Source organism: Phyllostomus hastatus, unplaced genomic scaffold (assembly GCF_019186645.2).
Source record: "Phyllostomus hastatus isolate PE091 unplaced genomic scaffold, TTU_PhHast_1.1 phas_scaffold_93, whole genome shotgun sequence".
Lineage (NCBI taxonomy): Eukaryota > Metazoa > Chordata > Mammalia > Chiroptera > Phyllostomidae > Phyllostomus > Phyllostomus hastatus.
This window is the reverse complement of record NW_025334042.1, coordinates 19,425,652-19,445,086: the sequence shown is the minus strand read 5'-3', so window position 1 is coordinate 19,445,086 and position 19,435 is coordinate 19,425,652. Positions and strand designations below refer to the sequence as shown.

General features: G+C 40.5%; 1 protein-coding gene and 1 long non-coding RNA gene across 5 annotated transcripts in view; one reads left to right on the top strand and one right to left on the bottom strand.

The window, feature by feature from the left end:
* Positions 1-703: 703 nt before the first annotated feature.
* LOC123812397 lies at positions 704-9,693 on the bottom strand. The gene is made up of 3 exons (XR_006784597.1): positions 9,556-9,693; positions 8,592-8,977; positions 704-989 (listed from the first exon to the last, which is right to left on the bottom strand). It is a non-coding gene; the product is annotated as an uncharacterized LOC123812397 (long non-coding RNA).
* An 80-nt stretch (positions 9,694-9,773) lies between these two features.
* Positions 9,774-19,435, top strand: part of EIF4B (eukaryotic translation initiation factor 4B) — a 30,593-nt gene continuing 20,931 nt past the window's right edge. For all 4 annotated transcript variants that reach the window (XM_045829059.1, XM_045829058.1, XM_045829057.1 and 1 more), the window contains exons 1-2: positions 9,774-9,893; positions 18,662-18,799. In XM_045829059.1, the coding sequence (XP_045685015.1) occupies positions 9,881-9,893; positions 18,662-18,799 (151 nt within the window). In that variant the 5' untranslated portion in view covers positions 9,774-9,880. The remainder of the gene's footprint in view (positions 9,894-18,661; positions 18,800-19,435) is intronic.

Genomic DNA, 19,435 nt, shown 5'->3' with positions numbered 1-19,435 from the left:
CTGCCACCCTGACATCATCCTGAGTTCACATGTATGTCCTGGGTTTGCATCCTGGACTGAGGAATCTTGGGGAAAGAAGGGCTACACATGGCACCTGACTGGGGCAGTACCCAGCACTGGGCCACTGGGCACTCTAACAGGGGGCCTGAGATCTGGCCCACGATTAAGCCTCTGCGTGGTGCTGGGCCAATCTCTTGGTCTCCCCACCTGTCCTTCTTACTCACTGGGCTAGGCTGGGACTCAGACAAGCTAAGCAGAAAGATGTCCAAAAAGTAAAAGTGTTGTACAGATTCAAGGAAGGAAGGGCAAAACATTATGATAGGGTTAACTTTGTACTTTGTTCAGATGTAAACTTCCTCAGAGTGTTACTTGTTCACTGCCTCCCTTTTAAAGAGGGCTGGCTTCTACTTTTCTACAAGTGCCCAGCTCAGTACAGATAATGAGCCTGTCAAAAGGGCAGCGTGGGCACCTTTTGAGGCCAAACCACATAGCCAGGTAGTGACACTTCCTTCAAGGAGCACCACAGGCATCCCAACCAGCTAGGGTGCAGGACAGCTGGGCCAGGAAATCCAATCATGAGGAGCAGCCTATAACCCCAAAGAAACACTTGTGCCCCTCCCCTGGATGGCACTCTCACTGCACAGACAGTACTGTATCACTTTAGCCCTCAATGTGTAACAGAACACCCCAAGACTTAGAAGCTTAAAACAATAACCATTTACTCATAAATCTGCAGTTTTTAGCCAGGCAATTCTGCTGCTGGTCTCATCTGAAGTTGTTCATGTGGCTGTTCATGTGGCTGTCCATGTGGCTGGAGTCACCTGGACCATCCTGGTCCAGGATGGCCTCATTCACAACCAGGGTGGTTGGCTGGGGCTGTCAGCCAGGATGCTTCGGTTCTCCTCCATGTGGCTCTCCAGCAGAAGAGCCTATGTTCTGTACTTGGTGATGGCAGGTCCCAAGAGAGTGAAAGCAGGGCCTCTAGAAGTCTAAGATACAGAAGTCACACGTTGTCACTTTCGACATATGTATTAGCCAAAGCAAGTCACGAGGCATTTCCAGATTCAAGGAGTAAGAAAATAAACTCTCCCTGGCTGGCGTAGGTCAGTGGATTGAGTGTGGGCTGTGAACCATAGCATCGCAGGTTCAATTCCCAGTCAGGGCACATGCCTGGGTTGCAGGCCATGAACCCCCAGCAACTGCACATTGATGTTTCTCTCTCTCTCTATCTCCCTCCCTTCCCTCTCTAAAAATAAATAAATAAAATCTTTAAAAAAAAAGAAAAATAGACTCTACTTCTTGATGAAAAAGATGCAAAATACATTGGTCATGGTTTTCAATACACCACACACTTTATAATCCACCATTCAGTAGTTCTCATCAATCAACCAGCCCACAATGATTAAACACCTAATATGCAGTAGGTATTGCGCTAGATGCTGAAGAATAAAAGAACTCTAAGAGCCAGTTTGTGCAAGAAAATTGGTGAAAGAATTTGAAATGAGCAAAAGTTTCCCTGAGTGCTTTTTCAATGGAATTGAATTCTGGGCTTTGTCCAGGGACCCTTCAGTGTCATTTGAATCTGTAAGGGTCTGTGCCTTTGACATTTTTTAAGTTTATAAAAAATAACTTATTTTAAAGACTCTCACTAGGACTTCAACATCTTATTTTCAGACACACCAAGAAGATAAGCAGTGTGTTCAGTATAACTTCTGATTGTGTTTACCTAGACTCACAGTTTTCTAAGTTGGAAAAACTGACATTAATGCAAATGACTTTTGTCCATAGGAATGCAAATGAACTTTGTCCAGTGAGATAAAATTGGTTTGTGCCCAGTAGACAAGATGATTCCAAATATTACATTTTCATACCTATAGGATATTAACCAGTTTTGTACCTATTAGCAAATTCATTTCAGCATTCCTGATAGCCTACAAATGTCTGCTCTTCAGATTCTCCTTTCAATTGGTTTTTAACAAATTACAGGTTTCCTCCTTAATTAGTGAGCTAAATAAAATCTGTGATGTGTGTTCACTACATATTTGTATGAGTCGTTATTTTACCTTTTAGAAAATTAGTCTACAACATAATAGCCTCAGGTGTAAATGGTAATAATAACAGTATCTCCCCATTGGGCTGTTGGGTGGATGAAATTAGACAAAATATATAGATATGTTATCATAGTACCAAGCTCATAACAATCCTTAATAAACATTACCTGCTTTATTGTTATTAATATTATCCAAAGGACTTATAATTTAGTTGGGAAATGACACAAAGCAACAAAGAGTTTACCTCATGCACTTCATGAAAAGACCAGTAACAGTGAGAAAGCCTAGCATCTGCTCTGGGCAAGGCAGAAGTTAGGGGCAACAGATGAGGTTGGAGAAGCAAGGTGAAGGCAGATTATGAAGTGCTTTCAATGCTAGGGAGTAGAGCCTTGGAAAGAGATGGAGTGTGTATCAGTCAGTGTTCTCCAACAAAGAGAACCAATAGGACATATAGAGATATATAAGACAAGATTTATTATAGGAATTGGCTCATGCAATTATGGAAACTGATAAATCCCACAATCTGCTATCTGCAAGCTGGAGAACCAGGAAAGCCAGTAATAGAATTCAGTCCAAGTCAAAGGCCCAAGAACCAGAAGCACCGTTGCCCAAAGTCAAGAGAAGATAGACGTCTCAGCACAAGCAGAGAGTGAGTTCACCTGTCCTCTGCCTTCTTCCATTCAAGCCCTCAGCGAACTGAACCATGCCCACCAGCATAGGTAAAGGTGATAGTTTCTTCAGCCTGCCAATTCAAATGCTAATCTCTCCCACAGGCGCCCTCACAGAAACACCCAAAAACCATGTTTTACCAGCTATCTGGGCATCCCTTCACAGTTGAGTTGATGCATAAAGGTACCCATCACAGAGCCCCGTTTTAGGAAATTTGATCAGGTGCTTGCTGTGTGCCGAGTAGATCTGGTGGAGAACAAGTGAAGTAGAACAATTCCTACAGCGGTCTGAAGGGGATTTTAGTTAAGCTCATGGTGTTGTGCAATCATTGCAATCAATTTTAAAGCATTCTCATTGCCCCCAAAAGAAACCCCATACCATTTAACAGTCATCCCTCATTCCTTCCATCCCCCAGTCTTAGGCAGCCACTGATACGCTGTCTTTATAGATTTGGCTATTCTGATCATTTCATATAAATGGGATTATGAAATATGTGGGTTTTTGTGACTGGTTTCTTTCACTTAGCAAAATGTGTTCAAGTTTCGTCCATGTCACAGCATGTATCAACACTTCACTCTTTTTTATTGCCAAATGATATTTTCTCTGGATACAAAGTTCCAGGGTGCTTACACCTTAGGGAATTTTCTTTTTCTTCTGGCACTTAAAAAATCTTGTTCCTCTGTCTTCCAGGCTCCATAGTTTATAGTAAACCCATGGCCATTCAAATCATTGGTCTCATGTATGTGACATCACTTTTTTCTGAATGCTTTTGAGATCTTCTTGTTGTCATTGGTTTTTAGTATTCTGTGACAAGAGTATTTTCTTCACATTTATGCTTTTTAGGGTTTGCTGAGCTGCTTGAGTTTTAACCAAATGTGGGCAGCATAGAGGTATTATTTCTTCAAATATTATTCCACCCTCTCTCTTTTTCCTCTCCTTTTGAGACTTCCATAAGATGTCTTTTCATGTTGTTCACAGGTCCCTAAGGCTCTATTCACTCCCCCACCCTTCTTCAGTTTTGATCATTTCTATTGATTGACCTTCAAGTACTGACTCTTTCTTAATTTTGTTCTTAATCCTATCTCATGAAATTATTTCAGATATTTTAATTCTAAAATTTCCATTTGGCTTTTTATATTGTCTATTTCTCTGCTGAGATTTTCTACCTTTTCATTCATTCCAACAACATGTTACTTTATCTCAATGAGTACAGTTCCAATAGCTGCATTCAAGTCCTTGTCTGATTGTTTCAATATCTAGGTCTTCTCAGGGTCAGCCTCTGTTGATTTTCCTGTTCCTGGGAAAAGGATCACATTTTCCATGTTCTTCATATGTTGAATATTTTTATTGTATCCTGTACATTGTGAATGTTATGTCGTGGAGACTGTAGATATATTTTCTGTGGTAGGCAGAATAACAGCCTGTTCAAAGATGTCCACATCTGAATCCCTGGAATCTGTATGTTATGTTACATGGCAAAGGGGAAGAAAAGCTACAATGGAATTAAGGCTACTAACCAGATGACCTTAAAATTGGAAGACGATACTGGATTATCAGGTGGACCCAGTGTATTACAGGGGTCCTTAAGAGTGAAAGAAAGTAGGGAGAGAGGAGTATAAGGGGGCTAAATGCAAATGGAAAAAAATACAATAAAAATCGCCAAAAAAAGTGAGAGAGCATTGGATGTAAGAAGGATCCAACCTGAACTCTCTGGCTTTGTTAATGGAGGAAGGGCACCATGAGCCAAGGAATGTGCGCAGTATATAGAAGCTGGAAACAACAAGAAAGCAGATTCGCTCCCAGGGCTTCCAGTCCTGTCCTTAGTTCGGTGAAACCCATTTCAGACCTCTGACCTCCAGAGCTGTAAAGAGAATAAAACTAAGTTTGTAGTAATTTGTTATAGCAGGAGAGGAAACTAACATATCCTCCAAAGACATTCGCCTTTTTATTTTAGCAAGCCATTAAATTAGACCCAAACTGCAAACTCTCATTTGAGGTAGACGACAGCAGCTCAGATCTCAGTTTGATCCTCTTTCTTTCCTCAACTGAACTGTTTGCAGCAGAACTCTGGTTCCCTTCTTCCCTGCCCCCCCACCCCCCACCCCCCTACACACACACACACACACACACACACACACACACACACACTTTCTGAGAGCAGAGACTTCCCTGGGCAATGCCTTCCTAAAGGCAGAAACATGGTAGCTTTTCCAGGAAAGCTTCAGCCATACTGGGCTGTGCCACGCCACATCAGCACCTTCTTCCCAGTTTTGTCTCTCCTCCAAAATCTGCTTGCCTTTCTCACAGCTTTTGCAGAGTTGTAGGTTTGGTTGTTAGGTGTTGTTGTTGGTGGTGGTGGCGGTGGTGGTCGAGTTTACTGTTATCTATGACAGGGTAAATCTACTGAAAACTTATTCACCATACCCAAAACAGAACCCCTATATAATATTGATATATATTTAAAATTAACCTTACACATTCAAAACTCAGAGATTAGAAAAACATTTTAGAGAAATACACACCGTTAAGGTAGTGATATACTTCGCTTGGATTGTGTGAACATAAAGCAGAAAACAATGATAATCTATTATTTCAGCTACACAAGCCGAACGAAAGAAGTACCTGGCATATGAACCACATTCTCTGATTAATGGATTAGCTTAGCTCTGGTTATCTGAAAAATGTCTTTGCCAGCTTTACCAGAAGGAAGATCATAATATCCACAATTAGCATCACAGATTCAAAAAATGACAAAAAAGATCTTTGAAATTATCTAGTTAAATGCCCTCCTTTTACAGATAAGAATTCTAAGGCTTAGACAAAAACAAGGGAATGATTTAACAAAAATTTATTATTATTATTAATGTTGAAATTTTTAAAGTCAGGTATAATTATATATACATATGTGTAATTTTATATACACACACACACACATACACCCAGGGTGGTCTTCAGAAGGAAATTTGGACAATTTCAACCAAATTATTGTAAGAACCTTAAATATTAATTTAAGCTAATTAGCTTGGTAAATTCAGACACTGGAAGACAAATATATACTTATGTGCATTTCTTTGTTTCCTTTAACTTAGTTTCCAAACATTTTTCAGTTTGAAAAATCCTAAAGGAGTAAATTTTTGCTTTCTTCCTGTGAAGGAAACCACTGTTTTTAAGGGCTACATTTCCCAGTTCAATGAAATAAATCCAAGCATACAAATCAATGTGTTACAATAACTTCTTGAAAACCTCCTCAATGAATGTCTATAATTCCTTGAAAGTCTGACTTTAGCACCAACAAATATATACTGAGCACCAGCAATGTTCCAGGTGCTAAAGCACGGAAAACAGTGATAATCAACATGGATTCTGCCCTTGAGGAGTTGATGGACAAGTGAAGGCAATTCAAGGAGAATGGTGACAAATGCCAAAAGATACAGGCACAGTCCTGGGGGGGGGGGTGTTCGGAGAAAGAAGCTCAGCAAAAGCTTCCTAGAAAAGGTGACGTTTGAAAAGCCCTTATATTGTTGACCCATTTGGTAGTGAAGGAGGAAAGCATATTCCAAGCAGAAGGAAGAGCAAAGGGGAAAAAAAAAGACGAGGTCAGGAAAGCACAGGTGTAGCTGGCTGGAACGTAACAGCAAATAGAGAGGATAGCAGGAAAGAAGTGATTTGGGATTGGTAGTCTTGAATGTCTGCCTAAGCCATGTAGAATCATGAGAGGTTTGTTAGCAGCAGACCTATACCTGTCCAGACCTATACTTTGGGAAATAAATCTGGTAGCTACACATGACATGGAATGAAGCAAGGAAAGACTGTAGGCAGGAAGACTCATTAGGAGACTAACAAAGTATTGAGAGTGAAAAATGACAAGGGAAATAATAGGAAAATGGAGAAGAGGATATGAATGTAAGAGACACTGCAAATGTCAGGACTTGGAAAGTGATTTTCAATAACCAATTTCTGACCCACAGAAACTGAGAGAATAAATGTTTATTGTTTTAGGATAATTTGTTATACAGCAATTGATAACTACCAGTTTGTTTCTTCCGGGTTTCTTCAGAACAAATGCTACAAAGTGGTTGTCATAGACTTCTCATGAGATTTTAACAGTTTTCTTTATTTTTTTTTTAAGATTTTATTTTCAGAGAGTGGAAGGGAGAAAGACTAGGGGCGAAACATCAACGTGTGAGACAAACCTGGGGACCTGGCCTGCAACCCAGGCATTTGCCCTGACTGGGAATCAAACTGGTGACCTTTGATTTGCAGGCCAGCACTCAATCCTCTGAGCCACAGCAGCCAGGGCATTTTCTTTATTTTTTTAAAGCAGTCTCTAGGAAACTGGAAAGGACAGAAACCTGAGAAAGACGGTTCTGGGTCCACCACTCTACCACTTGCTGGCTGTGTGCTCGCACATAAGGTACTTACTGTTTTGGAGCCTGAGTCATTATTTTAAAACACTATTAATAACATTAACCTTAGAGTAGGGGTCCCCAAGCTCCTGGCCAGGGACTGGTTCCAGTCCGGTCCTGTTAGGAACCGGGCCTCACAGCAGGGGGTGAGCTTGAATGTAACACACTTGAATCATCCGGAAACCATCCCCCCACCCCAGTCTGTGGAAAAACTGTCTTCCACAAAACCATTCCCTGGTGCCAAAAAGGTTGGGGACCGCTGCCTTAGAGGGCCATTGTGAGGACTACACAAACTAGTTTTTAAGTGCCTGTATTATACCCTTAAATACACAGGGGCTTAGTAATTGCAAGTTTCTCCCTACACTGTATATCCTTATCTTATCTGGCTTTTCTCAGAACTTTCTGAAATCTACTGTCTCCAATGGTAACTGGGACAATGCTTTTTTTCCTTAATTCTCAGGTATTATTCCATTTTAATGATCCAAACCAGGAGAAATACAAAATCTCAGGCTCACCCCAGTCCTACTGATTTGGAACACAGCTTTTAACAAATTTCCCAGGAGATTTGTAAGCACATTAAAATATGGGAAGCACTGAACTGGTAGCTACCTCAAACTTAATAGGGCCAAAACAGAGCCCACCCACCCTCTCCAAACCTGCTCCACCCCAGGCTTTGCCATCTAAGTAAACTGTATCAGCCACATGTTCATGCCAAAAATTTGGGAGTCATCTTTGATAGCTCCCTCTCCTGTGTCCTATGTCTAAGCAAGCACCAAGTCTACTTCCAAAATATTCCTGCATATATCCCTTTCCATCCTACACTATGTCTAGACCACCACCTTTGCTCATCAGGATTACAGCAGCTAGGGCTGGCTTAATTGAGCTGACACAGCAGGCACAGTGCCCAGACCCCGCCACACTTTAAGGAGACCTCAAAAACATTTTAGTTTATTTTAAAAATTATAAGGGAAAAACCCATTCAGGTTAAAGAAAATGTCTTAATGTATAGTATCAACATATTTGTCTTTATAACAATCATAAAATATAATTTTTAATATTTTTTTATAGAGAAAGGAACCTATGAGCGCAGAAATGCCTAGAGTTCATGAAAAGTCGCAGTGGGGGCAGCAACCTTTTAAATGGTTTTTCTCTTCCATTATTGCATCTGTATAATCCACTCTCCATTCAATAGCCTGAGTATTCTTATTGTGGCAGGTTTTTTTCACATTAAAGTACAACTTCTATAAGTCAACTGCACAAATCTTAAGTGTACTGTGTGATGAACTTTTTACATAAATATACAGTTGTATAACCACTACCCAAATTGATACTAATCTTTCTTAAAATTTTATTTCAAGTCATGACATTCCCTCATATAAAATCCTCCCATGCTTCCCCAACTCACTTAAAATCCGAACTCCTAAACCTGGTTTACAAAGTCACATATGATACAACCCCTACTTACTTTTCAAACTTCATTTTATACTCCTCCCTTACCATACCCCAACTATCAGCCTTCAAATTCTTCAACTTGCCAAGATGTTCCTGCCTCGGAACTTTTGATCTAGCTCTGCATCCTCTGCCTTCTCCTAAAGCTCCTCCTAAAGATGTTCTCAGAGCTAGCTGTTGTAATTCTCAGATCTTAGTTTAAATGTCACTTCCTCAGAGGCCTTCCCTGAGCAGGCAATCTAAAATCGCACCCAGTCGGGCCTAACCCGGTGGCTCAGTTGGTTGGAGGCTCCACTGGTACACCAAAAGGTTGCAGGTTTGATCCCTTGTCAGGGCCCCATACAGGAAGCAGCTGATTAATGTTTCTCCCTCACATCATGATGTTTCTCTCTTCCTCTCTCTCTGAAAGCAATAAAACAAATCCTTGGGTGAGGCATAAATAAATAAAAATAAAGTTGCAGCCAGTCATCTTTTATCAAAATCACCTTAATTACCTAGAGTGCTTATCTTTCCTCACTGGACTATAACCTCCTTTGGGGAGGTTTTGTTATCTCTTGCACTCAAAAAAAGCCATTAACAGTGCCTGACTCATGGTAGATAACCAATGCAATTTTTCATTGAGTAAAGTGCTAATATGATAAAATGCAGCATTAGCCGGAGAAGGACGGATAGCACTCGTCTCTGAAATCACGGGCCTGAGTTTGAACTATCCAGTAACGTAAAGGATTAAATGACGTGAAAACCTTTGGCAATTAAGTGTTCTATATTTTTTACTTTATTCTTCTAAATAAACAAAATTAAACCCATCATTACGCAGGATTTTGGGCTTGTTTTGAATCAACAAAAATGGACTTAAAAAGAAACTCAAAATACTCGCTTTCAGAAAACCAATTGTGGTACACCTGTTCTGAGCTGCAATCCGCTACCCTTCCGCCCCCATACGCGACCCTAGCCAGAGCGGACCGGCCGCTTCCGCTTACCCCACCGACAGGAAGTCGCGAATCCACAGACCCCGTCAGGGACTCAGGCCTTGCCCCTCGTCCGTGCGTAGGTCTACGTAAAGCGTTAGGGGTTTCGCGACAGCCCAGGCCCCACCCCTTCGGCCACATGTCGCGCAGGTCTTCCCGTCGGACGCTGCGCCACCTCCTCGCGCTGCTGTACAAACTTAGATCAGCGACGCCCCGCCTCTGTCTCACTCCTCACCTCCCTGCCCCCCTCCAGTTTCGCGTCTCCTTGCTGGCGCTCCCGCTATAATCACGTGATTGCTTCATCCGGGTCCTTTGCGTTCTCTCTCCCTCTCCCAACATGGCGGCCTCAGGTGAGTGAGCGGCCGAGTGCGTCCAAGGAGCGGGCTCCTAAGCCACTCATTGAGTCTGATCCACTGATTCCCTGGAGTCGGGGAATGGGCGGCACTGCTTTCCTTCGGATTTGAGGGCTGCGGCAGGCTGGAGGCTTGGCCACGTTAGGTTATCGCCTTGGGATGTTTGGGGGAAGGGGAAGGACACCCTCCCCCTCACACCCTTTTCACCCCATTTGCGCGAGGTTGGAGCGGGGAGTAATGATGGACTCTCTCTGGAGTTGGAATGAAGAGGAGACGCAGAAAGATCTGCGAGAGGCGTGAGGCCTTCTCGGAGGCTTGAAGTACTGTGCCGCCGTGAAAGCGTGGAGGAAAGGAGACGGTTGCCGCGCGGACTGGTGCACACTAGCCTAGGTCTCCTAGGCGCGAGGCCGTTGCGGACGGGAGTGGGGGCAGGGGAATGGGGGGGGCAGTTAGAACGCGAGCGCGAGTCGGTGAAGGGGCGGGGGATGGCAGCGGTGCGCGTGCGCCGTAGAAGAGCCGAGGGTAGTGGAGACGGGCGCGCCTTAAAAGCACGCGCGAGCGCAGATGGCAAGATTTTAGGCGCCTGTGTTGCTTTCTTTTCTGTCCTCACACATCTGCTCTTCCCGTTTTAGAGTGTGGCCCGGCCCATGTGTTCCAAGGGTATGTGTTAGGTTGGGAGGTTGAAGTACTCGAGTTAGGTGGGAGTGGGAAACCCACTATGGTGTGCCCACGTGCTGGAGGAGAGGAAACAAGGGTGAAGACCTGGATTACTTCTGGGCTTTTTCTCTTAATTCAGTCAACACTTTTACTGAATGCAAACTATACTAGGCATGTTTCGTGGTGTTGAAGATGCAGTGATGAACGAGATCAGATCTCTTGACAGCTCTCACTTTGGTTAAATGTTTATAACTTAAGCAGTGGGGTTTAGCCCTTTTTTTTTTTAAGATAATTGCGCAACTACTAAGAGCTCTTTATTCCCAAACAGTACAGTGTAACAACCTTTTGCATAGCATTCACATACTAGGTATTATGAGTAATCTAGGAATTATATAAAGTATGTGGGAGGATGTGTGTAGGTTATATGTAAATACTATGCCATTCTACATGGAGAAGTTGAGCATATGAGGAGTTTGGTATCCAGGGAGGTCCTGGAACCAACCCCCTACAGTATCAAGGATCAATCAACTGTAGTTCTTTTTCCCTGGCACGATCTTGCATTGTACAAAACATTTACTGAACAGCTTCTATCTCTGGACACTCATTTGTCCCCAAGAATTTACATCTCTATTATTACATAGGAGGCTAAGGATTGTCTATGTCTTTGGGAAATGTTGAGGGAATTGAAGTGCATTTGAACCTTTTCATTGGTCTAGCACTAGACAGTTGACCAAGCACTTTTATGTTTCTTGTCTCATTTGATGTTCTGTGAGATAAATGTAGGCAAGTGGTGGTATCTCCTAGCTGAGGAAGAAGAAGTTATTTGTTGTTCAAGGTCACACTATGCAGGTGGCAGAACAAGGTCGAAGTCTTTGAGCCTCCTGACTCTTCTCCATTGTCAGCTTGGAAATAACAACGTTGACTTCATGTCATAAGTTTGGGGTCTTGTCCAAAAGTTTCACCTGAAGCAAAGTGCTTATTCAGCCTGGATTTGCCATCTTGACAGCTTAGGGTCATGATTAGTGAAAAGCCTATACTCCCTTTCTCTGTAACTTTTGTGGAATTTTTTAGAAGTGGAAGCCACATTAGCAATTTTGTCATTCATTTTACAGAGTTGAGTGAAATCCAGATTGGTTAACAGAATTTGCTTAGAATTTTGATGTTCCATATTTGCCTCCTTGGAAACCTTCATCTCCTTTAATCTCATAAATCTTTTTAGATTGTGTAGTACCGTAAAGGACACTGTGCTAGTGTATGAGCACAGGTTACATCTGACGGTCTACCCTTGAATTTGGGATTTGTCAAATTTTTTTCTCACACTTAGAATCTTTTCAGATCAATTGCATTGACTCCATTGAATGATCAGTATTCCCACATATTGGTCACTCAACCAACATGGCTGTATTAATAAGGTTATAAAACTCCCAAAGTGTATTTTCAGTATACTTCTTGATGTTAAATGTTTTTGATACAGGTTAATGTTTGAGACCAGAATGCTTTAAAATTGGGTATGGTATGCGTATGTTCATGAAGGCCTTTCATTTGCATGACACTTTTCAAATTGATGTTATATGAAGGATCTTGTTTATTTTTATAGAAAGGGTGGTGTCTGTTGGTAGTTTTTGTACAATGCCAAACCTTAAGTTAAAAATAGTAGTCATTGGTTGCCATTTATGCTGTTTACATATTACCTATTTTCAAATCCTGCCCTTGACCATGTGTTACTCTGTGAGTAATATACCCAGAATCAGAAGGCCAAGACTAAAACTTAAGAAAATTCAAGTACAAATACAGAGAGTGGTGTCAAAGTAAAACAGTGCTTCTAAGTAATGTCATTTAAATATACATAAACAGGATGTTGTTGCCCCCCCCCCGTGATTTTATTTATTTATTTATTTTTAGAGGGGAAGGGAGGGAGAGAACCATCTTTGTGTGGTTGCCTCCCGCACATTCCCCCACTGGGGACCTGACCTATAACCCAGGCATACGCCCTGACTGGGCATTGAATCAGCGACCCTCTGGTTCACAGGATGGCACTCAATCCACTGAGCCACACCAGCCAGGGCTATATAAACAGTTTTGAGGTATAGATCACATACCATATGTATATGGCTTGAGATAGAAGACCCTACTACTGCTTAAAACATCCTAGAATTCTGTCATGATGGTGAGGGAAAGAATGAACTTAAGGGTTTGATTTGGTTGTTTGTGTATTTGTTTTACCCGAGTACTTATTTGTAATTAACTACATGTGTATACATATACAATTGCACACACCAAAGTCTGTTTCTTAGGTGGTCCTAATGGTAGGAAAATGCCCACAGCAAGACTACACCAAAAATTCTTGAATTTTTATAGTTCCTCTCTTAACAGAAACTCCAAGAATTTTGTGTAATGACTAGCATGATGTGTATTACATGCTTTTTTAAAAATATTTAATGTAAATTATCAAATTGAGTATCTGAAGAGGTGAGGAAAGGGAAATAGGCATTTTCCTCAGATTGTGTCAAGATGAAGAAATTGGGCAGAGAAGAGGGGTTCATATATAAGTGAACACAGGTTGAGGTGGTGGGACTTATTGGTCTTGACTTAACCTTTATGCTCTACTATGCCAAACTACAATGCAGTAAAGGTGAAGCCTCCCAACATGATGATACTGCATTGTATGAAACCTCTTTTCATGTCAAGACTCTAGCAGTATAATTACTGTAGTTCTAATTCTGGAGGATTTGGCAGGATTTACTTTCTAAGGGAAATACCTTAGCCATTAGCAGTCATTTATTCTCACTCCTGCCCTCGGCATTAATCTACAATTTGTATTTTTTTTAAAGATTTTATTTATTTTTAGAGAAAGGGGAGAAACCTCAATGTGAGAGAGAGGCTCATCGATTGGTTGCTTCTCACATGCCCTCAATGGAGGACCTAGCCTGCAACCTAGGGATGCGCCCTGACTAGGAATCGAACCGGTGACCTTTTGGTTTGCAGGCAGCAGGCTGATGCTCAGTCCAGTGAGCCATACCAGCCAAGGCTATAATTTCTTTGCTTTTACCTGATCTGAACCTTTTATACGAATGGAATAATATAATATGTGGGCTTTTATTGTTAGCTTCTTTCGATTAGCATGTTTTCAGGGTTCATCTGTATTATAAGAGGTATGGGAACTCAGTCTTTAATTGCCAAATTTATCTATTCATCAGGATATTTGGCGGACATTTGGTTGTTTCCATGTTTTTGCCATTATGAACACTGCCTATTATGATACTATATCATCAGTTGCTATGATATTATACAGGTTTTTATGATACTTTCTGACTTTCTTAACCTGTAGTTACTAAAACAGAAGAGTTGATAACCCTATAAAATAAGTAGGACTTAGCCTGACAAGATCTGAAATTAACTAACTTAATTTTTGACAAAGCCTCATCTGAATGTTAAGAGCTAAATGAATTCCCCTTCCTAAAGAAAAGATAACAGTATTACCAATCTGATGAAGTAATAACAGGAAAACATTCTGAGAAAAGTAAAACTTTTCATGCTGCAACCTGATAATCCAATGTCTGGAGGCGGTTTTGGTTGTCACAGTGGGGTAGGGACTTTCCTGCTGGCCTCTAATGAGTAAGAGGCTAGAGATGCTGGTAACCGTCCTACAATGCACAGGACAGCCCCCTAACGGAATTACCCAGCCTACAATGTCAGTGGTGTAGACATTGAGAAACTGACAGTTAAGTTTTATATCTATCATTACAAACCCTGTTTATTAAGAAGGGTTAGCTGCAAATGTTTTGTCTCGTTTAAGGACTTGCAGTCTTAGTGTTGAAGAATGCTGCCTTTTTAAGATGTTTTAATTAACCTATATGTTACAAAGAACTTCATAAGTACAGTTTTGGTCCTGTATATCCATGGGTTTCACATTGGTAAATGTTACCAGTCGCTGACTGAAAAAATATTAGGGGGAAAAGGTTATGTTTGCTGGTGTGTACTATGTAGTTAGGTTTGCGATGGTTGCACCTGTACTGACAATGTACAGACTTTTTTTTTGTTTTTTTTTTAAGAAAGGGAGAGAAATATCAGTGTGTGGTTGCCTCTCACATGGCCCCCACAACCCAGGCATGTGCCCTGACTAGGAATCGAACCAGCAATTCTTTGGTTCACAGCTCACACTCAGTCTGCTGAGCTATACCAGCCAGGGCCGAACTTTTTATTTATTTTTAGAGAGAGAAGGGAGGGAGAAAGAGGAAGAGAAACATCAATGTAGGAAAGAAACATACAGGGTCCAGCACAAATGACACCACTTTTTTATTACAGAATCATAAGTATGTCATTCTGTAACATAATATCACACTCAAGCACACCATATGACATTTTAGGTGAAATGTTCAAATTAAAACTATAAATTACTACACCCACATTATTACCCTACCAACTACACTCAAGTAGGTGTTAGTGCTGCCAGACCCTGTAGATCAGTTACCTACCTCATGCCCCCAACTGGAACCTGGGACACAACCCAGGCATATGCCCTGATTGAGAATTGAACAATTGACCCTTTAGTTTGCAGAGCAAAGCCCAGCCCACTGAGCCACACTAGTAGGGCTATACAGACTTTTTTTTTTCCTAGTCATTATTCCCTAATACAGTTTAACTATTTACATTGTTTGGGGTAGTATAAGTAACCTACAGCTGATTTAAAATAGTATGACATTTAATCTATGGGATTTGAGCATCTGAGGATTTTGGTTGGGGGTGGGGCTGGAACCAGTCACTCGTGGATATGGAGAGACCACTGTACCCAGTGCTTGTTCAATAAATTACAGTTGTAATTGAGGCAGCAGGTAGATAGAGGAGTTAATAAAATTTCTGAGATCCATGTTTTCCCCACTTAGTCCACGTGGGTTTGGTTTTAAATTGGGGCATGTTTTGTTTGCTTCGTGAGGTGTTTTGTTTGACTTATTATTAACTAGTTAAACTAAAGAAAACCAGGAGTTGCCCTGGCTGGTGTGGCTCAGTGGGTTGAGTGCTGGCCTGTGAACCAAAGGGTAGCCAGTTGGATTCCCAGTCAGAGCATATGGCTGGTGTGTAAGCCAGGTCCCCAGTAGGGGGCGTGTGAGAAGCAGCCACACATTGAAGTTTCCCTCTCTCCTTCCCTTCCCCTCTCTCTAAAATTAAATTAAAATCTTTTAAATTTTAAAACAAAAATCTTAAGAGTTGGACCAGTTCAATAATTGTGGCAAGGGATTGATAAACCTAGAGTATTAAACAGTGTTTTACTTACAGAGGAGAACACTGTTGAAATCCTAAACATACTGTGGGGCTAGATATTGGAGGAACAAAGGGCAGAGAAAATTTAAATAACATCATTTTTCAGTTTTGGGGATAAAATAGTGAAGCAAACATTGGTACCCATTTTAGATGTATTGATTTTACTTTTTAAAGGCTAGATCCTTTAAATCTACTTATACGATGTGTTGTGACTAAGTCAGTACTGCTAGATTTAAAGAAACCTGAGTTAGAGATCTTGTGAAAGAATTTTAGCCTGTCTTTAAATGAAACCTGTCATCATCTGACATGATTTTTAGTCATGGTATTTAGTTTATTATTTTTGAAATTTCAAATAACATTAAAGGAGAGCATGAGACTTGTTTGTCAAGAGTTAACAGGTAAAAGTTGAGAAACCCTGATTGAGAACATTGGTTTAAGCCAATATCAGACCAAAGGGCAAGTTAATTTCATATTCTGTTGTTTTAGTATTAGATATGTATATAGAACAAAGGGGAAAGGGATACTTTAATCAAATTCTTATTAATCTTATGTTGAAGTTGACCTCTTTGTATGGACTAACCACTAGTTCTATTTTGATTGCTCCAATAACCAAACAGGTTAATAATTAGGTATAGCTGATACTAGGTTAAGTCCTGTGAGGGTAAGGTTCTCTAGCTAGCCTTTTACTAGTCCCAGACACTATTTATGATCTGTATGATATGAAGACTAAAATAAACATATATTATAAGTATTCTTCCTCAGAGGTATTCTTTATGTCTTACTCAGATTGGATTTTTTAAAATTTCCCCCGGGCCTTTGCATATGAGCCAGGAGCAGTGTCACTGCCATAGGACCCAACCTCTGCGTTATTGGTTTCTTTGAAAGCATAGAATAGATCCAAAATACAACCTGGTTAATCATAAATTATACTTTTGGGGTATGAATAGTATTTTTTAAGGTTTTATTTATTTCTTTTTAGAGAGAGGGGAAGGGAGGGAGAAAGAGAGGGAGAGAAACATCAATGTGTGGTTGCCTCTCACGTGGCCCCCACTGGGCACCTCGCCTGCAACCCAGGCATGTGCCCTGACTGGGAATTGAACCAGCGACCCTTTGGTTTGCAGCCTGCACTCAATCCACTGAGCTATACCAGCCAGGGCTGTAGTATGAATAGTACTGATTCACTTAAGAGAAACGTGGAAACTTCACATTCAAGGCCATCTTTTCCCCTGTGTTACTACAGCCAAGTTCATCTGGTTTGCACATTGAAAAGAAACCATATTACTTTAAGTTATTACTGTGTCCAGAAGATCGTTTATAACATTCATACTAAAGAAGTCCTTTTTTTTATGGTTTTAATTTTTTTATTTTTAGAGAGAGGGGGAGGGAAGGAGAGAAGCATCAACGCGTGGTTACCTCATGTGCTTCCCACTGGGGACCTAGTCTGCAACTCAGGCATGCTCCCTGACTGGGAATCGAACTGGTGACCCTTTGGTTTTGCATGCAGGCATTCAATCTGTTGAGCCACATCAGCCAGGACTGAAGAGGTCTTTATTTACTGTAAATGGGGCTTTAAAAGAAAGGCAGGTACCAAGTGAGAGAGCACCCTTTTTAGTTAAACAAATGGTGTATCAAGTTACAGATTCTTGGTCCTCTTGGATTGCAAATTAAATGAGAATTGGAACGTGGAGAGGAACTCATGACTAAAGGCCATGAAACTGATTTTTGTTACAACAAAGCTTTTTACTTTTTTCTTACCATGTAGTGGCTGCTCTCAGGGGCCAGTTCTAAAACTTCAGTTAGTCCTTTCAGCTCTTCTGCATTAGCTGTTGATTGATGCCATCTCAGAAGTTCTGAGGACTAGATAAAGAGCCAAGGTCAGTCCACAAAATGAAGTCAGGTGGAGATTTTGAAGATTTCATAACCTTGGAAAACATTTAAATGTGTTGGTTTTTAGGGATTTCTTATTCATTCCCTTTAGCACTGTATTTCATCTTCATATATGATGTTAAGGTGGGGAAGGAGGTAATTTTTTTTCTACAGGGCAGAGAGCTCCAGCTGTGTATATGAATCTTACCATTTGAACACTTTCAAATGACAGTGAGTACATTTTATCATGATTGTTATAACCTGTCATAAAACTAATAAGCTTCTTCAAGGCTGGAGCTCCTATGGGAAGAGCCCTAGACTTGGTATCCAAAACCCTGGGTTTAATTCTAGCTCTGCCATCTAATAGTTCTGTAGCTTTAGAATAGTTATTTAATCTCTGAGTCTTAGTTTTCTTTTCTGTAAGTTTTGATAGCAGTGATTCCTATCTCACGTGGTTATTTTACAAGTATCAAACAATCTTCAGAAGTGTCATACAGAATACATTCTTAGGGGTAGGGATTTTGTTTCATTTCTTTGAATACCAGGAGCAACTAATGTAACCTGTCTTAAATGCAATTAGTTGCTAAATTAAAAATCTCAAGTGATGTATGAGTGAATATTGTAGGAGATAAAAGGTTGCCCCACCCCTGCCTTTCGCCACAAAAGGCACACTTGAAAATTCTTCTAGACCTTTTTTCATGTATAAGGATAAATGTGCATTTAAACAAAAGGGATTTCCATAATATGTATTCTGAAACTTTATTTATTTATTTTTTTTACTTCTTGATGGACTTCCTGTGCCAGTATATTTTACTTTCTCCTTATTTTTATGTGCATAGTATTCCTTCATAAATGTGCCATAGTCCAAGCCTTTGATAGACCTTTATGTTGCTTTCTTTATAAATATATTTAGCAATAGTATAATGTATAACCCTGTGAATACTCAAGTATTGATAAATAATCTTTCTTGCCTTTTTAAAAAGCAAAAAAGAAGAATAAGAAGGGGAAGACTATCTCCCTAACAGACTTTCTGGCCGAGGATGGAGGGACTGGCGGAGGAAGCACCTATGTCCCCAAACCAGTCAGCTGGGCTGATGAAACAGATGACTTGGAAGGAGATGGTAATTTTTATTTTACATCATGCTGGGAATTTTCATTATCTTCTAGACAAAGTCTACTCCATAATAGTGGCTCACTCATTTTGTTGAAGCTGAAATCTTATGTTCATGTATGTTAAGGAATTTTAGGTTTAGGCTTTAATTAAGAGTTTGTGATAAGGACTAAAGTGATTTAAGAGAGCTAGTTCCGGCTCTTAATAGATTTCTCTAAAAGTATTGTCCTTTTTAAGTTTCATTCTTCATTTGAAAAGTAAGGACTAGATTATTTCCTTTTGTGTCTAAATTTTATTATGTCCTCACAAAGTGATGTCACAATGTAATCTATGATGTTTATACTCAGAGTCAAGGAATAATTCATTCCAGGAGCTGTCCCTGAATAAATAAAAGCAATTTGAGGAGAGGGAATAGGACAAGTAATTTCGGTGGAAAAATACAGAAGAGTCATCAGGGTTATCGTTTGGACAAGTTCTGTACTTTCGAGGAGTAGCCAAGAACATGCAGGAACTGTATATAATCATTGGATATGACATAAATGGGATTGCCCATCATTTTTCCCTGAAAGCTTTCATTGTGGACTGAAGAATGTTTTTTCTTCCATAACCTATTTTCATAATGACATTCACATGGATTGTACTTTCC